This window comes from Caretta caretta, chromosome 4 (assembly GCF_965140235.1).
Source record: "Caretta caretta isolate rCarCar2 chromosome 4, rCarCar1.hap1, whole genome shotgun sequence".
Taxonomy (NCBI): Eukaryota; Metazoa; Chordata; order Testudines; family Cheloniidae; genus Caretta; species Caretta caretta.
Genome location: NC_134209.1, coordinates 101,859,069 through 101,883,333, shown reverse-complemented (window position 1 = coordinate 101,883,333; position 24,265 = coordinate 101,859,069). Strand labels below are relative to the sequence as shown.

At 42.2% G+C, this 24,265-nt stretch overlaps 1 protein-coding gene across 6 annotated transcripts in view; it reads left to right on the top strand.

Annotated features, from left to right (window-relative positions):
• Window positions 1-621: 621 nt before the first annotated feature.
• SPATA18 (spermatogenesis associated 18) overlaps window positions 622-24,265 on the top strand; it is a 44,220-nt gene continuing 20,576 nt past the window's right edge. For 2 of the 6 annotated variants that reach the window (XM_048848321.2, XM_048848319.2), the window contains exons 1-4: window positions 633-1,102; window positions 9,312-9,417; window positions 9,536-9,651; window positions 11,400-11,518. In XM_048848321.2, the coding sequence (XP_048704278.2) occupies window positions 1,016-1,102; window positions 9,312-9,417; window positions 9,536-9,651; window positions 11,400-11,518 (428 nt within the window). In that variant the 5' untranslated portion in view covers window positions 633-1,015. The other 4 variants (XM_048848322.2, XM_048848317.2, XM_048848318.2 and 1 more) reach the window with 4 other exon arrangements.

Here is a 24,265-nt window from a genome sequence, read left to right as displayed (position 1 = left end):
CAAATCAGTCAAGTCCTGTCTGGAACACTTTTTGAATGAGCTGATCCCTTTACTCTCAGTCTCAGGAGATCACACTTTAGGTTAGGGAGAGAAATCCTGAAATCCTTTGGCCAAGTTAGAGCGACTTCACGGCATTTGAAGTGCCAGGCAGCGGGAGCAAAGGCAGCAGCTGCCGCTCGCTTATTCGGTCCCGCGGACCTACACATAATTGACCAGAATTCATCCTTTGGGGAATGTTCTTGCCGGATCATCCAGGCTGGGTGTGAATGGGAGATGTGCTAGCGGAACAAGGGGAGAATACTCCCTTTAAAAAAAAAAAGTCCCAATAGGTGTTTGTTTATCCAAATTAAATTGCATCTCTTATGCGTAATAAAGGCTACTTTGTTGTCTTGCTGTGCCTTAAAGGCGCCTTGAACTGAGCCAAGCGAGAGTGTCTCTACGGGGGAAAAGAGGCGAGGAGACAGGCTGGGGAGGGAATGGCGGTATCGGATGGGTCCTGAGGAAACTCCTCACCTACACGTCTTTGACCTGCCCCTTCCTCAGTTGAAAACATCCTCCTCCTCCTGGCGCGGAGTCAGGGATTAGCTGGAGCCCTCCCGCCTCCCGAGTTAAAGCTTCTCCGTGGGAGGGGCGAGGGCTGGGCAGAGGGAGGCGGGTTTACCGCGTTGCTACAACTAAAAAGTGCCCCCTTCGCGCAGTCGTGGCGTCCCTGGCATCTGAGCACAGCAAACGTCAGTTTGTTTAACAATCGTGGAGTATAAATGCTCAAATTAGCGGGGCGGCTGCAGGAGGAAGCAGCGCTGAGCCTCGGCTGGAGGCGGTGGCACCAGCAGCCGCGGCGAACCCCTCGCTGACCTCTCCCTGGTTAGTGCCCTGGGGCTGCTGATGTCGAGTACCCAGGGGGAGGATCCATCTATGCTGTTAGTCCCGTAGGAAAAGAAACAACAGCTTCCCCTTCCTCTCGCTAACCCAGCCCCAGCCTCGGTCAACCTCGGCTCTCGGTCGGTGCGTGACCATGGCCGACAGCTTGCGGAGATTAATCAACAACGAGAGCTGCAGGATTTTGCAGGAGAAGCTGGAGAACTGGTATAAAGATTACCACGTGAGTATGTGTGTGGTTCATCGCAAACGTCTCCTCTTCGTTCGCCGCCGCGAGCCTGTAAAGCGATTCGATTCACTGGGGTTTGTTTTGGGAGTCTGAAGATGCTGCTCTAGCCTTAGATCATTTACTCGCCTAATGTTCTACCAAAGGTGTTTTGCCATGAAAAAAAAAACTTCCACCCACCCCATACAGTGGGGTGAAAACGTGCTGCTTCTTGTCTCTACTTTTGTGTTTTCAAAGGGATTTTGTAGAGTGAGCCAGATCAGGAATTAACATTTCTACTTTGTTAAATTAATGGGGGAAGAATACACAGTATAATGGTGACTGTTTCAGATTGTAAATTTAGGCTACTGGAGAAAGGCTATCATGCGGGACTAATCTGTGTGAAGCGGATCCGCTAAGTGTTGGATACCTCGAGTGATTTCCCGGGAAAGCAGTAACCAAGGACGCTGATTTTCAGACATTGTTGTGGTTGCTATAGTTACTGACACCCATTGACACTATAAATGCATCGTATCAGGCCAGAAACAACTTGCAGCAGAGACTGCTGATTTCCCCCTCATCTCCTCTTGGTGCTCTGATACACACATCTGATCAGATTAAAGTAAAAATCAGTTGCCAAAATGCAAATTTACATCTCTTTGCAAACTCATCAGGACCACTTACACTCTTTCACAGTGAATAATACTCCATCAAAAATATATTTTCCCAGAAAGGATAACAGTGGCCTCCATTTGATTTTATAACTTCTTGTATGTGCAAATATTTTTGAAAACACTTTGTGTTAGATATCCAAGCACAATAGCTGCACTGGAAACTGTTGAATATCATAAACATCAAGGAATATAAGAAGACCTTTAAATACAGAGAAAGGTTAAACAAGAAATATTTTATTGCTTGCAACCATACTGTGCATCAAGATAATATAGCTTGTTCTGCTAAGGTTCTCAAAGGCCTCTGGTAAGAATCTCCCCATCTCCAGTTGCTGCTGTGGAAATGGAATATGATTTTTTTTGTTAGTTTTTAAAATTTCTAGATATTTTTAACTGTACCTGGTGACAGTGTCACACATTTGAGGCATATCAGTTTGAGAACTATGAATTCCCATTAAAAAAAATCAGACCCATTAATAATGGTTAGAAATTCAAAACCAGAACAAATGACTTGTTTTCTGAGAGCAAATTCAGTTTACAGCTATTTCATGTTTGAAACATTTTTGTTAAACTGCTTTTGTTGTATAACTGAAAAGATACTGCAATTATAACTTAGTACCAAAATGAAGTTATACCTTGCAGATAACATAACTGTTGAACATGGTACTGAATGTTCTTTGTAGCTGTTCTATTAAATGTTACCTGTGGTACTGTGCCAAGTTTTGTGTGTGGGTAAATAAGACAAACCACAAGAAACAGTTGTTTTGTTGACTTGGATGGCTTTTTCTCTTTTCTTCCTAAAACTTCTTTTTATTTTTGTCTTGAATGAAGCCATAATATATGTGTTTTATTTTATTTCAGTATTGTGCATTCTATTTTATTATAGTACTGTCTGTTCAGTGCTCTGCCTGCCTTGTCTGTCTGAGAATGGAGTGACTTACAGAGTTCCTTTATTTTATTTTTTATTAGTACAGAATTGTTATTACTCCATAGTGTTTGAAAGCTGACTCCGTAAAATAAACACAGCTGACCTGAAGTAGCTTATTGAGGGGGACAAAGGATTTGACTTGGTCTCCGGTCATGTAAAATGTGTGCAATTTCTTTTATCAAATAGAAACAATTAACCTAAAATGCGTTTCACAGCAGAAGAGCAAAGAAACCACTAATCAATCTCAGATATTTAAATACAGAAGTTTTTGCCCTAAATGTACTGCAACATCTGATCTTGCAACATTACCAGATACTCTAATTGTAAAGTTACATATATTACCCAAACTAAGAGGAATATGTGTGATTCTTGGCTGAGTAAGGGTGGTGTGACATAGTAGATTTATACAATTGCTCTCTTAACTGGCTTAAATCCCAGACTATTGACTGGCTGGCTGGCTTGTCATTGACAGAGATGGGGCAATTATAACTGTGATATAAACTCCAGAAACCTGAGCAGATGGTAACTGCTGTTTGTAGCACATTTGAGATAAAAATGCATTTTCAAGGAAATAGCCAAATATAGGGTAAAATACATTCTCCTTGCTGCTAGTGTTCTATAGTCTAATCTCTGGTCTGTTTGTTTGAAAACGATTTATTTATAATTTGTTTGGGGGAGGTAATATTTATACATACCATAATTTAGTGCTTACGTACCAAAGTGATATATAGGAGCTTAAAACAGATATTAAAAAGGCAAATTAGACAAACATAGAACATGAAAGTAAGACAAAGGAAGTGGACAGAGAAAGTAGGGCTGAGAGCTAAAACAAATACAAATAACATGAATTATATAGACTTTTTGTAAGGTCTGATATTTTAAAATATAGACTGAGAAAAGAGGGAAGAAGCAGATAGCTCATGAGTTAACAGTGAGAAAGCAAGGTCAAAGAGAGAGATTTGAAGAAGGAGAGTGAGGCTACTTGGTGCACATTGAGTAGGATGACATTCCAGGTGCTGGAAATTGTTTATTATGACTGAGCCCAGACAATGTGCTCGATACACAACATAAAAATGAAGACAACCCCTGCCCCAAGAATGTGCAAATCTAAGACAGATGCAGAGAAGTAATGTTGCTTTGGGAAACCCAAAGAAGAGGGTGGATTTCCCCCCCTTCCCCCATTTAATTAATAACTTGCTTTTTGTGGGCATCATTGAAGGAAGTGAGTTTTTAGGAGTTTGGGGAAATGCTACAGGGTAGTAGATTGGTGAATTGTGATTGGGAAGACATTCAATGCATAGGGGGCTGTGTGAAAAAAGGCATGGAAATAGTGGCAGGAGACAAATGAGGCATGGAGGCTGGTGTGGTTGGCAGAACAGACAGGACGAGTGGGCATGTTTTAAGAGACAAGGCTGAGATGTATATTGCAATAGATTTGAAGGGAAGAATGAGAAATTCAAACTTAAGGTGGTGGACAAGTTGAGGACACTGAGGAAGAGGAAGACTGCTGAGGGAATCAAAATCAAAGAAGGAGGAGGGAGGATTTGGGTAGGGGACAATAACATCCACACAGAGGAAGAGGGGTGAAAAGAGTCTGTGTTAAGAAGGCAGTGAAGTTGGAAGGCAGGGAGGGACGGCTGGAAGTAGGAGGAATATGAAAATAGGATGACAGTGCATTAGAACTTCTCTAAATGGTATGCCAAACAATCTTTCTAGGTCATCTCTGAGTGGGATGTTTTAGAGAAAGAGAGACCACCATGAGGGAGTGCAGTTTTGGAGGGAGGTTTAGAAGGAGAGATCCAGGTTTCAATAAGAACAGAGAGTTCTTTAGAAATGGAGCAGGAGAAGAGTGGAGGGGGGCAGTGTGAGAAGACAGATAGAGGAGATAATGGGAGGAGGAAGAGAGAATGGATAGGGAGAGAGGAGTGGGTAAAGAACAGTCAAGGTGGGGAGCAAAGGGGAGATGAGATTTAAATAAAAGGCAGAGCTATGAAGAGCCTTAAAAGTGAGGACAATGTGTTTGAACTTTCCCTAAAGATGCTGTCATTGCAAGATTCTTATTCCTGGGCCTTAGCTTCTTAACATGGGACTTGCAGAGCTCCCAGGCATCTAAGGATTTTTAGCCCTTGAGGGGAGTGATAGTGGGGTAGATAATGATTAAGTACCATCTGAGCTGAGAAGAAATGCAGCCCTTTGAACACTAGCCAGTTCCTTTTTGACCTTGGTCACTGAAGGAGCTCCCTACAGAAGATTACACCTCATTAGCCATTGCTCCAGCTCCTTTGAAATCCCAACAGTCTTCAGGGATCTTTTACCATCCCTTCTCTGACTTCCAGTCAGGTCTTGTTCATCAGTGCTATGTACTGAGGCTCTTGCCTTGACCACCTCAACACACATCTGTTGATCGTCTGCTCCCACTTTTTGTGTCTGTTTTTTCTCAGCTTTTGGCACTTGCCTCTGTGCATAGGTGCAGAGAAGGTTTTGATGCTCGCCATTTTTTTTGCTTTGATGTTCTCAGTGCCTCAGCACTTTCTAAACAACACCTGGGTTCCTTTTTCCTTGGTACCTCAGTGTCAGCACTGTTCTTTGCGCACCAACGCTTCAGTTAGGGTGCCACAGTTTTTTATTAGGGTACCTAGCAACTTTCATAGTGCTTGTTTTTCCACTTGTTCTGGCACTTCCTTCAACACACACCCATGCTGGCAACTGTGGCATCTAAAATGGGAGGAAACTGTTGGTGGTTTCAAACTCTTGTCAGCACAACAGTGTCAAAGACTGACAATTTGTATATCTGTTATGTTGACAATGATGTGCAGGGGTACCAGACTGCCTACATGTGTCACTACATGCCCTGATGTGGAGAGTGTCTCTAAGTCTTCCTGGAGGTACTCAATAGAGCAGAGGTGGGCAAACTATGGCCCACGGGCCACATCCGGCCCATGGGACCGTCCTGCCTAGCCCTTGAGCTCCTGGCTGGGGAGGCTAACCCCTGGATCCTCCCCCACAGCCTCAGCTTGCCGTGCCACCAGCGCTCTGGGCAGCGGGGCTGTGAGCTCCTGCAGGGCAGCAGGGCTGCGAGAGCCGCTGGGTATAGTGTATTAAATTGCTCCCCATAAAAATGTGCTACTTACGGAGCACCAGGACTGGCAGCGGTAAGTAGCACATTCCTATGGGGAACAATTTAATACACTACACCTGGGTAGGGAAGGCTGTGCCTCCCGAAACAGCCTGGCCCCCACTCCCTATCTGCCCCCTTCCACTTCCCATCCCCTGGCTGCCCCTCTCAGAATCCCTGACCCATCCAACCCCCACTGCTCCTTGTCCCCTGACTGCTCCCTCCTGGGACACTCCACCCCTAACTGCCCCCCCGGGACCCTCAGCCCCTATCCAACCCCCCCCCCCCCCCGCTCCCTGTCCCTTGACTGCCCCGACCCCTATCCACACCCCCATCCCCTGACAGGCCCCCTGGGACTCCCATGCCTATCCAACTGCCCCCTGTTCCATGACTGCACCTGCCCTCCATATAGTTTTGGAACCCTGATGTGGCCCTCAGGCCAAAAAGTTTGCCCATCCCTGCAATAGAGACTCCTATAAGTCTGGCATGACACTGGCTAGGACGGAGTGATTCAAAGGGTGAATCCTTGAAGCTAAAGCTGAGTTTTTCTACAACTGCTCAACACTGGAACACCATGCCAGGGGCAGCCGGGTTTGCTCAGACCTGCTCCTCACTCCAGTAATCCCAGTCAGACTGTTTCAACTCAAAAGTCTCCTGCAGCATCATCACCAGTGTAGCCCAAGGATGAGGTGGTACTGAGTTCAGGCTAATGGAATGGGGCAGAACCTCTATGCAGGAGTCTGAGACAGGTGGGGCACCACAACAGTTAGCAGTTCCCTGACATGCCTTTGCCAAAGCCTCTGACTCCTGGTTGCTCTATATCAAGGCCTCTGCATTTTTTCACTTCTGCATTCAGATGCTTGAAGAGGAGAAGGAGGTGGTGAGTCCAGGTGTCCATGTATGCTTGGAAATCTGGTCTGATCACTTCTGGCTTCAAAGCATTCCTTTTCTTGGTTATTGGGTGCAAGAAATCTCAGTGCAGTTGGAACTCTGTTTGAACCAAAATCTACTCTTGCATCCCAAGAGTCAGTACTCCTTGGGCAAGTAGCTCTGGCCTTTACACTGACACCTCTTGCATTGGCCACCAGTGTCCATGCTTCCTAGAACCCTGATGATACTCCAGGCTCCCCAATTACCTGTACAGTTCCAGCTATTGGAGCAGAATCAAGCTGAGGATCGGTGATGAGGGATGGTCTTTGCATTTAGATTAGCCAGAGGACTCTCCTGATGCCAAATACATCTCCACTATAAGAATACCAAGACAGTGACTTTGTGGCAGAGGATCCTACTTCTCCTCAATTTTTACAGAAGTTTTCCATGACCACTGATTATTTTTTTCCCTTAAAACCAGGTCAGAAATATACAAAGATCACGGTTAGGAGGTAACTGGACTGGAAACCACATCCATCCAATAGTGTTGCTGTACCCTTGCACCCTATTTTTGACAAGTTGGTGATAAAGCTATGGCAGATCCCTTACAGAGCTGTCCCAGGCTTGAAGAAAGTTCAGTAAACAGTACACCCTTCCCTCAGACTGCCTCATGCTATGTCTTCCCCACTCCCACCCCCACGCCTCTTGGAGCTTGGTGATAGAGGCTGGACACACTTATGGTACTGTACCCAAAATCCTCAGCTGCAGTGCTGGGATTCATTTAGAGAGAAGGTTTATCAGTGTGTGACTGCAATCCTCCAAGTCATTTACCACCAGTCCTTCGTGACCAAGAGTCAGGTGGAATAATGGAAGAAGCCTCTATTTTGGTTGATTTTCTTCCTCAGTAGAAATGCCAGAAGCTTAAGAAGCTGGTCATAAGGGCATCAGGTGTGGGTAACTTTTGATGCAGATGATACAATGGTGGGGGCCACTGCCTTCAATAGTGGATGCCTGGAAATCCAGAGAACTTAAGGACCTCTCTTACTTTATAGACTACTTGTTTGGGAGCAGATAGCGGCTTCTATACAGAAGGCAAAGGAGACAAAAGCCACACTGCATTATCTTGGGCCTTTGTCTTGTTCCTTGGGCCCTCTTTCGAGGGAGGCAACAGAAAGGTTCCATTTCAAAGGCTGGCTTTCGTGTCAAGAGCTAGCTTTAAGGGAGCTCAGTATCCACCATGCACTTGGTGTTTGGCCTCAGCACCCCAAGAACTAATGGTCCTAAGCTCCCTTTCAGCAAACACCAAAAATTGAAGGATTTGAAAGGTTAATTAAAATCAAGAACATTTCCGTTATCATAAAAATCCATATAATCAATTTTGGTAATTAATTCAGCTGATTGGTGTCCAACTTTTCATTTTGGTTCACAGGCCCATACCCCAATCTCCTACCTCCATGCTAATGGCCATGGAGATGGGGATATGAACATGGAGAATTTTAGGCAACATTCATATCTACAGTCATACCACCCCAAGGCGACATCTTATCAGATCTGAAAATATAGGTTGGATCAGTCAAGGTAATTAATTGGTTGGGGAAACCTCTGGAGAAAGCCCTTGCACTATAAAAAGTGATGATTCTCCTTTGAATGATTGTGCTCACATACATTCTACTGCAGGTGTAGGTTGCAGCTTGCGTGCATTAGGGCACGCATACACCTGCAGAGGAATTATATATGTGCAATACATCTCAAAGAACAACAGTTAATACATAGGTAAGTAACCATTTTTGCTAGTACATTGTAGTCGCCTTGCTGAGGCAGTACTGTACCACTACACCAGTATAGTGTTAGGGGCACTGTACTCCTGGAGGTAAAGTTATTTTAGATGTGATATGTAAACAGAAATTCTGACCACTTGTCATTGTTGGCAGTTTTAGAGCTCTTCCTGACAGATGTAGCATTAGCAGTAATATCCTGGACCAATTCCAACTCCAGTAATTCCATGAGATAGTTTATAGCTTTCCGTAATTTTTTTTTCCTGCTTTTTGTATCAAGGACATAATGCTAGTTTCTTCCTGTTCTTGAACACTCTTTGTTTCAATATGTATTAAAAACAGATAAAATCACATGTAAGCTATGTGTGCCTATTGACGGTGCAACAAAGTAACCTTATAAGCGTGGTTTATTTTAGTTAGTCTGTAGAAATATATTTTGCATTTATATAGGACTTTTCATCCAATGCTTTTATATCACCTTTTAAACATTAATGAAGTTTCATGACACTTCCATGAGGTAGGTAAGTGTTATTATATCTATTTAAGTAATGGGGAAAGCTGAGGCATGGAGAGGGTGAATGATTTCTTTAACCTAGTAAGTCATTGATAGAGTTGAAAATCGGACCTTGAATTCCTGACTACCAGGTCTTTGCTGTAACTATTAACATCATGTGTTATTTTTCCGGCCCCTGGAAATATCTGAATGCTCTCATGGTGGTTTAGGAAGCTGTAGTGAAGTCATAGACAAAGTTATAGAAAAAGCTCTTATATCATGTTCAATGTATATCATAAACATAATTATTTAGAAAAGTCAAAACAAAATAAAACAAAAACTCCAAACATATGTTTTAATTCTTCTGATTTACAGATTAACTCATGTGATCAGAATCTGAACAGATGTTGTGAAATCATAGAAATGAACTCCATGATTCAGGGGCAACTCTTCACAATCCTCAATCAAACAGCTCGAGAAGGTGAGAATTTTCCATGTCTCTATGGTTTGTACGTATCACCTCCATTTTCTTTTTAAGTGCAGACTAAGGATTTAGCTCTGCATTTTCTCACATATACCTGGTTTATGTGTTCTCGTAGGTGGGCATTATGCAGGTGTAGAGACAATAAAATCTCGTCTCCTGCCGTGGCTGGGGACTTGTTTTTCCAGTACTACTTCGGGAAGGCCCTTTGAAACCAGTCTTTCTCTCATTCAGGTATGCTGAATGTTTATTTTTAAGATGATAAAAATATATAAATCAAAGACTTTCTGCAATTAAAAATCAATGTTGGGCTTGTTTTACTAACTAAAACAGTGTTTTCACACAGTTTGCCTTCTGAACTATTGCCATCATTGTTAACTGTGACAATTATGTCATTAAAAAAAAAAAAGCTTTAAAAGCGGAATAAAATAAGTCATTGAAGTTAATTTGACTAAATTAGCTTAACAAGCCTTAAGCTCTTTTGTCTTGTCCAAGAAACTAGTTTCTTATATATCAAGGTAAAGAAATATGCTAATTATAAGTTTGCTGTGACATCACCCTAAGACTTTACACCAGACCTGTATTGGAAGCAACTTAGTGTTTTGTGAAACTCTTCATGTGAACTGAGGGGCGCGCATAAGGTCCCATGCCCTCTGAACTGTTAGTTTTTGTTCTTCTGAAGCTTGGGCTCTATTACATGTGTTGTGAGAAATTTTTTTAAAGGAAAGAAATATAAATCATGATACCACCATGCACCTAGCTTTGAGGACTAGGATAGCAGGGGTGTGTGTTCCCTTTCTCTTCCCCTGCATGATTCATAAGATTTGCAGAAGGTGCTGTTTACAATATTTCAGCTGGAGATGCAGACCTTCTGTGGCACTCTTGTGTGTTTTGGAAGAAAACAGTAGTGTTAGCTAGTGGGGAGATGAGAGCAAATGTCTTCATGCTCTCCCTGATTTCTCATTTTAATTTTTTTTCCAAACAAAAATCACTGTTTACAGTTTGAATAAGCTGTTTCCCCTGGGTAAAGTGACATCCAACCATATGGACTAGGATTAATCTGGCTAGGGTCTGTACTTGGTACAGAGAATAGAGCAGTTTTCTCTTAATTTGTTTTTACAGATGACAACATTTAAAAAGCTGTAGTGAAAGAAATAATCTATGTGATAATTTATGGGTTTTCAACTGCATGTGCAAATGAAAGGAAAGCCTTTCAAAACAGAATTGAAACCCAGTGCACAATTACTAGTTTATTTACAGTTTTATTAGGGTATACAATGTGGTATTAAAAGCAGAGTTGCGTGTGCAAGGGTGTAGCCTTATCAGTTATATTAGTTGCTTAATTTGCTCTTATGATTTTTCCCCATTATTTTGCATTCCCAGTAATGTGTAAAAAGTTAATTAATGCAGGCATAGAAAGAATTGTTGGCATATTTAGTTCTAAGAGTTTACTTTTTGTCCATATTTTTTCTTTCTAGTAGTGTGTGTCTTTGTGTGCATATCCATATGTATATCTATCTATCTTACAATGAAATAGTAAACCACTAGTAAACCAAATAGTTTTCCCCCAGTGTGATTTAATCTCTCTCTGGCTGTTTTATGCTATCTCTCTATTTGAACAAGTACAATGTTTTCTTTGTTTAAGATCAGTTTAGATTTATTCTTTCCTGCATCAGTTCAGAAATGCACAGCTTGTCATGAGACATTCTAAGGCAGTGGTTTTCAACCTTTTTTCATTTGTGGACCCCTAAAAATTTTGAATGGCGGTGCAGACCCCTTTGGAAATCTTAGACTTAGTCTGTGGACCCCAAGTTGAAAACTACCATTTTATAGTAACGACAACCTTGCACAGGCTCCTTAGAAATAGTCTGTGCATGCCCAGGGGTTTGCGGACCATGGGTTGAAAACCACTGTTCTAAAGAAATGCTGTATAACTTTTGGGCATAACATTCAAACAGTGTGATATTTGTATTTCACTATAGGAGTCAATTGAGAAAGAAAGACAGCTGAGGGAATTTGCCAGCACTCGGAAACACGAAATACAACAGTTGGAGAAAGAACTGAACTCAACTCATTTACAACTCAACTTAGTGCAACAAGAGTAGGAGAATTAACTGTGTATTTTTCAACAACAAATTTATTTTTCTTCTCACACCTCACTTCTAATAGAGATCTGCAAAATGTTTCATTTCTGCTTTGAAATAAGAATTTAAAATCTATCTAGACTCTGGATTTTCTGAATTTGAATGATGTGGGACTGTATACCCAAGGCATTAAAAGTCTTCTAGTAAGTAAGTTAAACATTGGTTGGTTTGTTTGTAATTAAAATAATTTAAAAAATTGTATTGGCTGCCTGAAAGACAACAGGCCTGGCAGAAATTAAACATTTTGCCCTGAAAACTTTTGGTCATAATACCGGTAGCTTATTTAATACAGATTCTGTACTGCAAGTTGCACAGAAGGAAATTTTCATGCCACATATGACACATTTTGGATATAGCCAGATATATGTATTTTTTTTATTTGCAGTGTTGTTGTAGTTGTGTTGGTCCCAGGATATGCGAGACACAAGGTAAGTATGGTAATATCTTTTATTGGACCAACTTCTGTTGGTGGAAGTAAACTTTTGAACTACACAGAGTTGGGACAGATAATTAAGCAGATCCACAAGATCTCTGCTGTGTCCCAGCTTTTAAATAGTCTTCTGGAGGAGCCACTCTGGTGTGACAGGCCTCCAGGGAGCCCTTCTTTTTAGCTTCAGGGTAGGCCACCCAGCCTCACCTCCTTCTAGACTGAACCTCTGGGCTCCAGCACTCCTGCTTCATATTGTGAGATCTGTCTAGTGAGTCCAGTGAAGATAGTAGAGACCTGTACACTCTTCAGGGACTAATGCACCTCAGCAAGTATTTGCAGTGACTTCAAAGTGCAGTAGGATTTATTACACAGCATTGGAAGTCCTTAGGCTAGCATAGTGAAATAAAGGTTCAAGCATAGTCCATTCTGGTCAAGCCAGAGTAAACCACTAGCCAAACTGTAGTGGATTCATCTTAGGGTCTGTTTCTTTTTGACTCCTTAAGAGAGCTTAGGTATCTGTACCCACTTGTATTTAGTTCAGACATTCTGATTTCTTTCCCCAGACCTGAAGAACTTGGTATAGTTTGAAAGCTTGTACCGTCCACCAATTATAACGGGGTTAAAAAAGAACTAGATAAGTTCATGGAGGATAGATCCATCAGTGACTATTATCTAAGATGGTCAGGGATGCAACCCCATGATGCTCTGAGTGTTCCTAGCCTCTGTTTGCCAGAAGCTGGGAGTGGATGACAGGTGACGGATCACTCGCTGATTGCCTGTTCTGTTCATTCCCTCTGAAGCATCTGACATTGGCCACCGTCAAAAGAGAAGATACTTGGCTAGATGGACCATTGGCCTGATCCAGTATGGCCGTGCTTATGTTCTAACAGAAGTTGGTCCAATAAAAGATATCATCTTACCTACCTTGTCTCTCTCATATCCAAAATATGACATTTCATAGAAAAGGTATGGTTGAAAAGAATGCTCAATATTCTTATCCTGGCCAAATATGCTTCTCATCAGCTAGGAACAGGTAGGTCTACCTAGCAATCAGAGGTATGATTGCAGCATGTGTAGATGTACCAGAGCTAGTTTTGATCTAGCTAGCTTGAATAACAACTGTAGTGAAGCACAGTTTATACAAACCTGTCTGGAACCCTGGATCTCTACTAGAGTGAGCAGCTAGCTTGTGCTTCTGCTCATGGTGCTACAACTTCATTGCTATCATTATTAGAGGTATCCAGATCAAAGCTAGCTCAGGTACATCTACACATGCTGTAATCACACCTCTGAATGCAGTGTCTCCCAAAGAAAGAGAGAAAAACCTTGCATAATTGTGATCCTTATCTATTAAAAAGATTTCTGTCTTTCTTAAGTAGAGAATGAGGCTGCTCCTGTGCATCCAGTGATCCGTAGCATGCAAGCACTCTTCTAGGGTAGATGCTGAGATCACAGGTTCTGCAGGGCAAGAGATGTATAGTTACATATCATCAGCACACTAATACTCTAGTGTTCAGAAATTATGACTGCAATCCTGCTCCCATTGAAGTCAGTTCCAAAACTTCCATTGATTTCAATGGGACCAGGATATGGCCCCGTCTCACCCAGGGCCTTCTTGTATATATCAAGCAACATATGGGTAGCAAAATAGGTGCTTAGGGGACACCATATTTTAGTTCCCTTAGTAATGACATGTAACAGTCTATTACCTCCAGTTGTCTCCTGCCTTTTAAGTGTGAGTGGGGGACAGTCATAACAGTAACATCTTTGGATATTTAAATTAAGCAAATAAATAAAGGTAGTAAATGAAGATTAATACCTTAGTGTTAGCTAAAATTAAGCTATTATATTTGCTAAATATAGCAACATATTATTTAAAAATAAAACAGCAATGAGATGTGTGCAGGAACAGTGATATATTTCCTGTAATGTTTTCATTGTTGTCATAGGCAACTAAAACTTTTGAAATGGCTGCTAGGAGTGAAACTCTCTGCACATTTATGTTTTAACTGCTTAAAAGTTTTTGTTCCCTTTAACTTGAAAGTCTGTATTTCACCATAAGCTGTGCTCAAATAGCCATTTTCAAGAAGAAAACCCTCAATATTAAAAGCAGCTGGCTCTTGAATTGGTAGGAGGGGTGTAGATAGTTGGTTATACTAACCCCAATTTCTTGCCACTGCTTGTTGGGAAAAAAGGAAGAGGGACTTTGGGGAAAAAATTCAGGGATATCATCATGTTTTTCCTCAATTCAAGCTATGTATCTGGCCACAACTGTTGCTTTCTGTCAGCTTTATAAAAAGTCTGAAGTCAATACATCATCAGAAATGTAAGTATTCCTTCGTGTGTAAGGTCAGGTCTACCTTACAGTCTTCTGCTGGCATAGATTTGTGAGTTCGGAGTATGAAGAGGTGTGATCTCTGACCCACAGAGCTGTTTAGAAGATGTCCCTAGTGCAGGTGCAATTTTGCACAGTTACCAAGTAGGCTTTAGACACCTGCTTTTTAGACACTCAGCTTATATCTTAGCAGGGTTCTTCCTTAGGTCATCATGGTAAACCACAAAATTTAAGCTTGTCTGGTTTGTGATGTCATCAAACTACTGAGGTTATGTATGTATAAAATCTTATTCATAGTTTGCTTTTGTGTTTTATGCATTTTAAGGACACCACATGGAAACCACATTTTAATAACAAAAATGTTGTTTATAGAAAATGTATGCAAAATATTTCTCTGCTCTAGAGTTGATGAAAATATAATGGTTCTTTGTGTTAAAGTAAAATAACTTTTTTTTTAGATTTTGCTTAAAACTTAGTTTGCTTTCAAGACAGATATGCATAGTTTATTGCTTGAGGGGCCTGTGAAGTCAGCAATTATTCAGCAAATTATCTTAGAGATTATTTATGAAGGTGTACATCATCCCTGCGCTTGGATATAGAGCTCCCATGGACAAGTTTAATTTGAAACAAAAGGTCAGATATGAGAAACTTTCCATGAAAGGGTCATTTACAAAAACAAACAAACAAAAAAACCCAAAAACCTGTTTTGGGAGAACTGAAAGGGAATTTTTTGAAAATTTCTGGTCGTGGCTCCCCATTAGCTCAGCAGATGGGCTGCCCAGGAGCTGTGAGCCTGGAAGCCCAGAGAACCCCAGTTTAGCATGCTGCCAAGGATCCTGGGAGGCTAGTAAGCTGGAAGGAAATAAGGAAGTTTTCCATCTAAATTTCATCAAAATCGACACCTTCCTGTTGAACATTTCCATTTTGACAAATTGGGATTTTCTGGAAAAATGTTCTGTTGGGACATAATGGACCAGCTCTGTTTGCATATATTTCATTAATTTAAAAAAACACAACACTTACAAAAATAGGTCTTTCCAAACCACTATATAAAATCTTTCTTGCTGTGCTCGATGTGGTCCTATTATCAATTAGAGGCTTGGTGACCAAGGCCTATCAGGTAAATCTTTTATATTTATTCCAGGAGTGTGCCAGAGTCTCATGGATCACTAGATGGAGCAAAGTCCAAAGATATATAGCCACTATTGAGAGTGCCCTGCTGCCAGGAACCAGTGGCGGATTAAGGTTTCATGGGGCTCTGGGCCAGAGCAAATGGGCGATCCCTTCCACCTGTGGTCCCGCCCCCCTTCTTCCTCTTCTGTTTGCAGCCATGCCCACAGCCCAACCCCATTCTGTCCCTTCCTCCACGACCCCACCCCTGTTCCACCCACAGTCCTGCCCCATTTCGGCCCCCCACTGCGGCCCCACTACCCGTTTGCTCCTTTCTGCCCCCCCTACTGTGGCACGACCAGAGAAGCTCTGTTCCCCCTGCCATGGACCTGGGGCCACAGCAGAGAGTGAGAGTACTCCTGCCCTGAAGCCGTGGCAGGGAGTGAGAGCTCCTTCAGTCCCGGGGTTGCAGGAGCGGTCCAGATGCTGGGGCTTTCCCTGTGCTTCTGCCAGGGAGTGGGGTCGGGTATGGGGGCTTCCCGCACTCCACCCACCTGGGCACTTCTGTGGCAGATTTCTGCTGGGGGCAGGGCGCCTATTTTTCCAGGGCCCCCAATTGGCCGGGCCCCTGGGGACAGGCCCCATCGGCTCATTGGATAATCTGACACTGATAGGAACCAATAATATGAGCATCTCAGCGGATCATAGTCACTGTAACAGGACAGAGGAAGAGATACAGTCTCTCAAATAACTAGTTAGGACTGAAGAGCTGGCAACCAACACTTTGAACTGCACACAATAGCCTGTGTGGAGCATGGAGCGCTGGTGTTATCAGATCAAAATGACTTACGCTGTTCGATAAGCAAATCACAGCACACTGCACTTGTTGAAACTTCCAAGTGCTTTTCAATGGTAGCCCCAGTGAAAGTATGTTGCACTGTTCTGGACTGTTTAGAAAGATATTGCTAACTGTGGCAAGGATCATAATAGCAAGAAATGGTCTCAGTCTTTGAGCCAAAGCATTATATATAATTGCTTTCATCTGGAATTCCAAGAATGGGAATAAACTCAAGATGGTAAGCCATATTGGTGAAAATCAGACATGACATAGCTTCAATAAATGGCATAGTCACAATTATGGCCCATACCACTGAATGTTTTCTATCTTCATATCAGCATCATTCTGTCTCATCTTGGTTGAACATAAACTAGTTTGATCCTGTCTGCATCTCCTCTATCAAACTCTGAGTAAGCAAAGACTATGGTATCCATGTTGGATGAAAAAAGATGTAGATCTGAGTGTCTTCTGCATGTTGATGACACTATAGGACAAAACATCTCACAATCTCCTCGTGCTGCCAAATAGCTACATTGAACCTGAGAGGAGATAAGATGGAATGCTGGAGGACTCCATATGAGAGCCCCTTGGGAAAGAAAATGTGTCTTTGCTACCTTTTGGGATCTTTCAGAGGAAAGAACAAATTGTCTGTACAGATCTATCTAAACCTTTGGTCAATACAATCAAAGGTTGATGAAAAGCCTAACTAAATTACCTCTCTTCATTGTTTGAAGGAGATAGGTGGTATTGTTATCCTTGGGTGACTATCAAAAACTAGAGTTATAGGGACTGAAGAAAGAGGGAGATTATTGATTTATGGTAATCACTAAAGCTGTTAACATCAAAACAGTCTCTTGAGTGTGAGGCACTTAGTACTGGATGTTAAAGGTGGCTGTCAACCTTTAATCTTGAAAGGAGGCATTAGCAAGTGTCACTAATAATGGGTTTTCAAGCTCCTTGTTGATGCTGGAATACATCTCCCCTAAGATCTCACTTAGACCATGTCCACACTAGAGACCTTACGGTGGCACAGCTGTACCAATGCAGCTGTGCCACAGTAAGATCTCCCGTGTAGCCAATCCATACCAATGGGAGAGCATCTTCTGCAGACATAGTGCTGTCCACACCGGCACTTCTGTTGGTGTAACTTATGTCACTTGGGGGATGTTTTTTTCACACCCCATAGTAACATAAGTTATACCAACAAAACTGCTAGTGTAGACATAGCCTTAGTAAAATTGTTGACTGTAGTTTGCTTGCATAATGCAAACATAAACTCTCCTGAAATGAAAATGAATCTTCACAGTAGTGGCTGGGGGACTTGTATTTAATCAGCGCTAAATCTACATCATACAGCTGATATTAGTTAAATATGAAGAGTGTTTGGGCATGCAAGGGAGGGAAAGAGTGGCTTGCATTGCTTTCCAGTGATGATGCCTTCCAATTCATTTGTGGCACTGAGGGCTTCTGGGACTATCTATAACTGGTCTTCCTCATCTGGAAGGGTGGTCTGCCAGAGTGGGGTTAAAGATAAAGTTGTTAAGGCTGTACTCAGCAGACCAAATGAAGAGAAGTAAATCATGTATGTTTTTTGTTCTTTTTTTCATAACTTCATAACTTCTTTTGAAAGTTACATGTTCAGCTTTTCAAGTTGCTTATGACATTTCATGACTCATGAGTATCTCATTACTGGAGCAAAGTAAAATAATATGTGAAAGACAAAACAGTGTTCTCCTCAGTCAGGACTTCGGGGGTTTGTCTTCTAAGCAACACCAAGCGAGTACTGCCATGTACATTGGCCAGACTGGACAGTCTCTACGCAAAAGAATAAATGGACACAAATCTGACATCAGGAAACATAACATTCAAAAACGAGTAGGAGAACACTTCAACCTCTGTGGCCACTCAGTAAAAGATCTAAGGGTGGCAATTCTTGTTAAACCCTGGATTTGTGCTGGAAATGGCCCACCTTGATTATCATACACATTGTAAGGACAGTGATCACTTTAGGTAAGCTGTTACCAGCAGGAGAGTGGGGTGGGGGGAGAGAAAACCTTTTGTAGTGGTAAACACCCATTTTTTCATGGTTTGTATGTATAAGAACATCTTCTGTATTTTCCACAGTATACATCCGATGAAGTGAGCTGTAGCTCACAAAAGCTTATGCTCAAATAAATTGGTTAGTCTCTAAGGTGCCACAAGTCCTCCTTTTCTTTTTGCGAATACAGACTAACACGGCTGTTACTCTGAAACCTGTAATTTTGCAACAGAAAAGCTTCAAAAACAGACTCCAAGGAGAAACTGCTGAGCTTGAATTAATATGCAAACTAGATACCATTAACTTGGGTTTGAAAGAGACTGGGAGTGGCTGGGTCATTACACATACTGAATCTATTTCCTTAAGTTAAGTATCCTCACACCTTCTTGTCAACTCTCTAAATGGGCCATCTTGATTATCACTACAAAAGTTTTTTTCTCTTGCTGATAATAGCTCATCTTAACTAATTAGCCTCTCACAGTTTGTATGGTAACTTCTAACTTATCTGTGTATATATATATATATATATATATATATATATCTTACTATATGTTCCATTCAATGCATCCGATGAAGTGAGCTGTAGCTCATGAAAGCTTATGCTCTAATAAATTTGTTAGTCTGTAAGGTGCCACAAGTACTCCTGTTCTTTTTGCGGATACAGAATAACACTGCTGCTACTCTGAAACCTGTCAAGAGAGTACTGAATATTTAGAAGTCTTCTAAACATCATAGGGTGTATCATCCCCAGGTACAGGAAAACCCCAAGAATATGAACCTTCAGAGTTTACCTCATAGAGTTCCTTTCTCATCGCCCCTACAGTATATCAGAAATGTTTCATAGGCCTGCCAAGACCAAGTGGCAGGAGGAGATGAAACTATACATATTTTCTTAGAATTATGTGGTTGTGAGACCCCTTTGTGTTATACCTAATGCCCCCTTTCACTTCCGGCAGTACAGCTCACTAAAGAGTTGTGCTGACTGCCTGTGGGCTGACCCCAGCACTGAATAACACAGGGAATTAATGCTGAAACTGTCAGCATTGATTCTTGTGGGTTTGCAGGGGGATGATGCCAAGTAGAGTAGTTATTCTCCATTTTTGCGCCATCAATCCTCAAGCTCATATGCCCACCCATATCACACTAATGAGCACAGTGATTAGAGATGGTCAAAATTTTTCATCCAGAACTTTTTCTCCCCCAAAAAGGCAGATTTGAATCAACCAAAACATTTAGGGAAATTGTGGAGATTTTGGTGAATTGTTTTAGTCAAAACAAACAAAGAAAAAAAGTTGGAAATGTTGAAACAAACTACTTTTCAACCAATTTTCAATTCTGATAGACAGTGAGGCATAGACATAGGAAGGCCACATAACAGGCATTTCAGCAAAGGCTTCTGTATGAACAGGAAGAGATTATTTAATGGGACTGAGAGGAGGAAGTGCTAGATGAGAAGGGAGTAAAGTACAAAGAAAGGTCTATTATGTAGGCAGGAGCAAATCTGCAGAAGATTTTAATACAAAATAAGGCAATTTTGAGCTGGATCCTGTAATGAATGGCGAATCATTGGTAATGATACAGGATGATGGTGGCGTAGTTGCATTTCTTTGTACAATACATGTATGAAAGTGGGCAGCAATATTTTGAACATGTAGGAGTCTAGAGAGCGGGGACTTGGGGACAGACATGTGCTAGTTAAGTCAAGAAGAAAAATTAAGGAAGATTTCGGTGGTGATGCTATGAAGGCAGTAGAAAACAGGCAGTGTTGTGGAGCTGGAGATAGGCAGGTTTGCAGATGGAGCGCTCGTGTTCAGAGATTATGCCAGATTATGGTTAATGGAGACAAATTGGGGCATCTAAATTAGGGAGGGAGATAGAGGAACTGGAGCTGTATAAGATGAATAGTAATGGGTTACAGAGCAGTAATTCTGCTGGTATAGTTTAGTCAGATATGACTTTTGCAGATTATGCATGCAGGTGACCTGCAAAAAAAACCCAACAAAAACCCTAAAATATTTGCTTTGTCATGCAAAATTCAATGTGAGAATCTGTACCTTTAATTTAAAGGTATATTTCTGGTTATTAATTTCTCTTGCAGTCTGGCAGAAGCCCAGATGGCTCTTGAAGACACAAAGACCAAATCAGCCACTACCCTTTTGGCCGCAGAGGATGAAATTGTTCATCTAAAAGCAGCGTAAGAAAAATGTGATGTACTGTAGGGCTATTTGTGGTGGCAGTAAGGCAGCAAGCAAAGACACAGTTTGTGATTTGTTTGTGTTTTGTTTACATTTTTATAATGCTCAATTCCCCATTGTCCTATGCTACTTCAAAAAAAGGGGAATAATTCCTCCTACTAACACATGAGACCAGGAAAAGGCAAAGCTTTTATGATGTGTCTTTCCCCTTTATAAAGTTGACTGGCTGATCCTGATCAGTTGTCTTCTAGACTCTAGCAGTTGGATACAGCTCTTTTGGCTGGATAGGCTTTGAGGGTTATTTTTCCCTCTGTGTTCCTCTTTCCAGTTGTCTGGGTTTAGTTACAGTTATTTATGCACGGGTACTTCACTAATAATCTCTTTTTTATTTTTCACCTCACTTTTCTTTGGAGCATTTAGAGATATAGCCCATTAGTTGCAGTAGGTTTCATTATCTCTCTTGGCCAGAGAATACCCAACAATAAGCATGGTTTGGACACATCTGGCTTTCTCTTAACAGCCAGTTGGTTAGAGCTTTGGCTCTGTGTATAGAGAGGCCCTGTAACTTAGTGGAAGTAGATCCATGGTGTGAGGTCCCATGTTGGTTGTATGTCCAGTGTGAGTAAATCATGTGTCAGAGTTCCCAGGAGTGTCATATGCAAAACCTGAGGTGTATTACCAGGAGTGTTGTATGTAAGACTTGGTAGATAATTGTCCCCCTCTACTTGCCATGGGTGAGGTCTCAGTTGGAATACTGTGTGCAGTTCTGGGCATCACAAACTAAGAAATATGTGAACAAATTGGAGAGAGCGTCCAGAGGAGAGCAGTAAAAATTATAAGATGTTTAGAAAGCATGACCTCTGAGAGAAGGTTGAAAAAATAGGACCTGTTTAGAGAAAAGAAGGGACATAGAATCACAGAATATATGGAAGGGAAGCTTGAGAGGTCATATCTATTCCTGTGCACTGAGGCAGGCCAAGTATATTTAGACCATCCTGACAGGTGTTTATCTAACTTGTTCCTAAAAACCTACAATGAAGGGGATTTCACAGCCTCCCTTGGTAACCTATTCTTATACTCATCTATCCTAATAGTTAGAAAGATTTTTCTAATGTCTGACCTAAGTCTCCCTGGATATGGATTAAGCCAATTACTTCTTGTCCTGTGAACACAGAGAACAATTGATCACCATCCTCTTTATAACAGTCCTTAACATATTTGAAGACCATTAATAGGTCCCCCCTTGGTTTTCTTTTCTTAAGACTAAACATTCACAGGGTTTTTTTAAAAAACTTTTCCTCATAGGTCAGGTTTTCTAAACCTTTTATCATTTTTATTGCTCTCCTCTGGACTCTCTCCAATTTGTCCACATCTTTCTTAAAGTGTGGCTCCCAAAAGTAGACACAGACTCCAGATGAGGCCTCAGTAGTGCCAAGCAGAGCAGAACAATTACCTTCCACATCTTCCATATGACACTCTTGTTAATACACTCCAGAATGATATTAGCCTTTTTCACAATTGCATCACATTGTTGACTTATATTCAATTTGTGATCCACTATAACCCCCAGATACTTTTCTGCAATACTACTGCCTAGCCAATATTTCCCCTTTTTGTGTTTGATTTTTTCCTTCATAGGCATAGTAACTTTGCACTTGCCTTTACTGAATTTCATACTGTTTTGATTTCAGATCAGTTCCCCAATTTGTTAAGGTAATTTTGAATTCCAATCCTGTCCACCAAAGTGCTTGTAACCCCTCCCAGCTTGCTGCCGTCCACAGATTTTATAGGCATACTCTAGTCCAGAGGTGGGCAAACTATGGCCCGCGGGACTGTCCTGCCCAGCCCCTGAGCTCCTGGCCCAGGAGGCTAGCCCCCAGCCCCTCCCCTACTGTCCACCCTCCCCTGCAGCCTCACCTTGCCGCGCCGCCGGTGCAATGCTCTGGGCGGCGGGGCTGCAGAGTCTGGTCTGACCCGGTGCTCTGTGCTGCGCGGCACGGCTCCCTGTCCTGATGCAGCTGCGCTGGCAGCCACTGGTGCTCCAGGCAGTGCGGTAAGGAGGCAGGGAGTGTGCGGGGGGTTGGATAGAGGGCAGGGGAGTTTGGGGGGTGGTCAGGGGTGTGGATGGGGTCAAGGCGGTTAGAGGGTGGGGAACAGGGGGGTTGAATGCGGGCAGGAGTTCCGGGGGGGGCAGTCAGGAAGGAGAGGAGGGGTTGGATGGGGTGGCTGGGGGCAGTTAGGGGGGCGGTCAGGGGACCAAGAGCAGGGGGGGTAGATGGGGCAGGGGTCCCCAAGGGGCCGTCAGGGGGCGAGACCTGGGGGGTCTCAGGCGGGGGAGGACCATGCCTGGCTGTTTGGGGAGGCACAGCCTCCACTAACTGGCCCTCCATATTATTTCAGAAACCCGATGCAGCCCTCAGGCCAAAAAGTTTGCCCGCCCCTGCTCTAGTCATTAACAAAAATGTTGAAATGTACCAGACCCAGAACAGACACCTGTGGGATCCCACTAGATACCTCATCCTAGTTTGACAGCAGAGCACTGATAATTACTCTGAGTTTGGTTTTTCAACCAGTTGTGCACCTATAGTAATTTCATCCAGACCACATTTCCTTAGCGGTGACAGCTTAGTTGACTAGTTAATTCATCCTTCTTATCTCCAGGTCAATGCTATCTTTTAACTAGCAGAAAAGAAGTTTTGATCTAACAGGATGTAAGATTCTTCTGATATTTGGCTTTTCAAAAGAGGTGATTTAGTCATGCTTGTTAAGCAAGATGCCTGCACTCTAAATGTAAATGGCAGTGCTCCACTGCTTGAAAATAATGGGGACCTTATATGCCTAATAACATTGAAGGAAATAGTGTAACTTTTCTTCAGTTCACCTTTTCATTCAGGACATTTAAGATAGAGAGTGGACTGTTCCTGACAAGAAACCAGGCCATAAAAACTTTTAAATCACGTCCTGCTCCCTCAGAAGAAAAGCCTGGTGGGGTTTCTTGCAGCCCAAAGAATTGACCCCAGTATTTCAGGTTGATTAAGAAGTCCATTCTTTCAGTTAGCTGGTTGTTGTACAACTGATGTACTGGAAAGAAAAGGAGAGTTCTTGATTTTAGGAACATTCCAAAATTTCCATGCTTGGGTAGGTAAGGTTTAGCCATATATCTTTATAAGACACCTATCAGCATGGTATGTAAGTACCAAGATGGACTAAGGTGTTCTTTCCTAATCAATGGATTGTGAGGCTGAGAATCATGTTTCTGCCTTAATCCAGTTGGCTCTGGTTACACCTTAGGTGTGCCTGCCAGTCTGGAATCCATGACAACATGTCTGGATATTGTGTTCTGAATGCATTTTCCTAAGTGTCTCTCTAACTGTGGTTGCTTAGTCATTGATCACCTCAGTTTCAGCTCTGTCTGGCTGTTCTTGTCCCTGGATCTAATACATAATCTCACCTGATGCTTGCAGGATAACAGTAATTGGCAGAACTCAGCGATGATTCCCAAATAGGTGCTGGGAATAGATTCTCAGATACTAGCCTTTTGAATGGAGTGCCAACTTGGGGCACAAAGGGACCCATGCTTATGGTCTTTCCTAAAGATGGGATCCCTTCATCTATTGGGTAGAGACGAGATCATGCAACTCATTGCTTCAACCTGGAGCTTAAAGGCCAGGTAGTAGGGATCCAGATAAACATACCAGCATAAATTGAGGTTTGGGGACAGAAAGCATAAAGATAAATGCGTGAGGCCCCAGCCCACC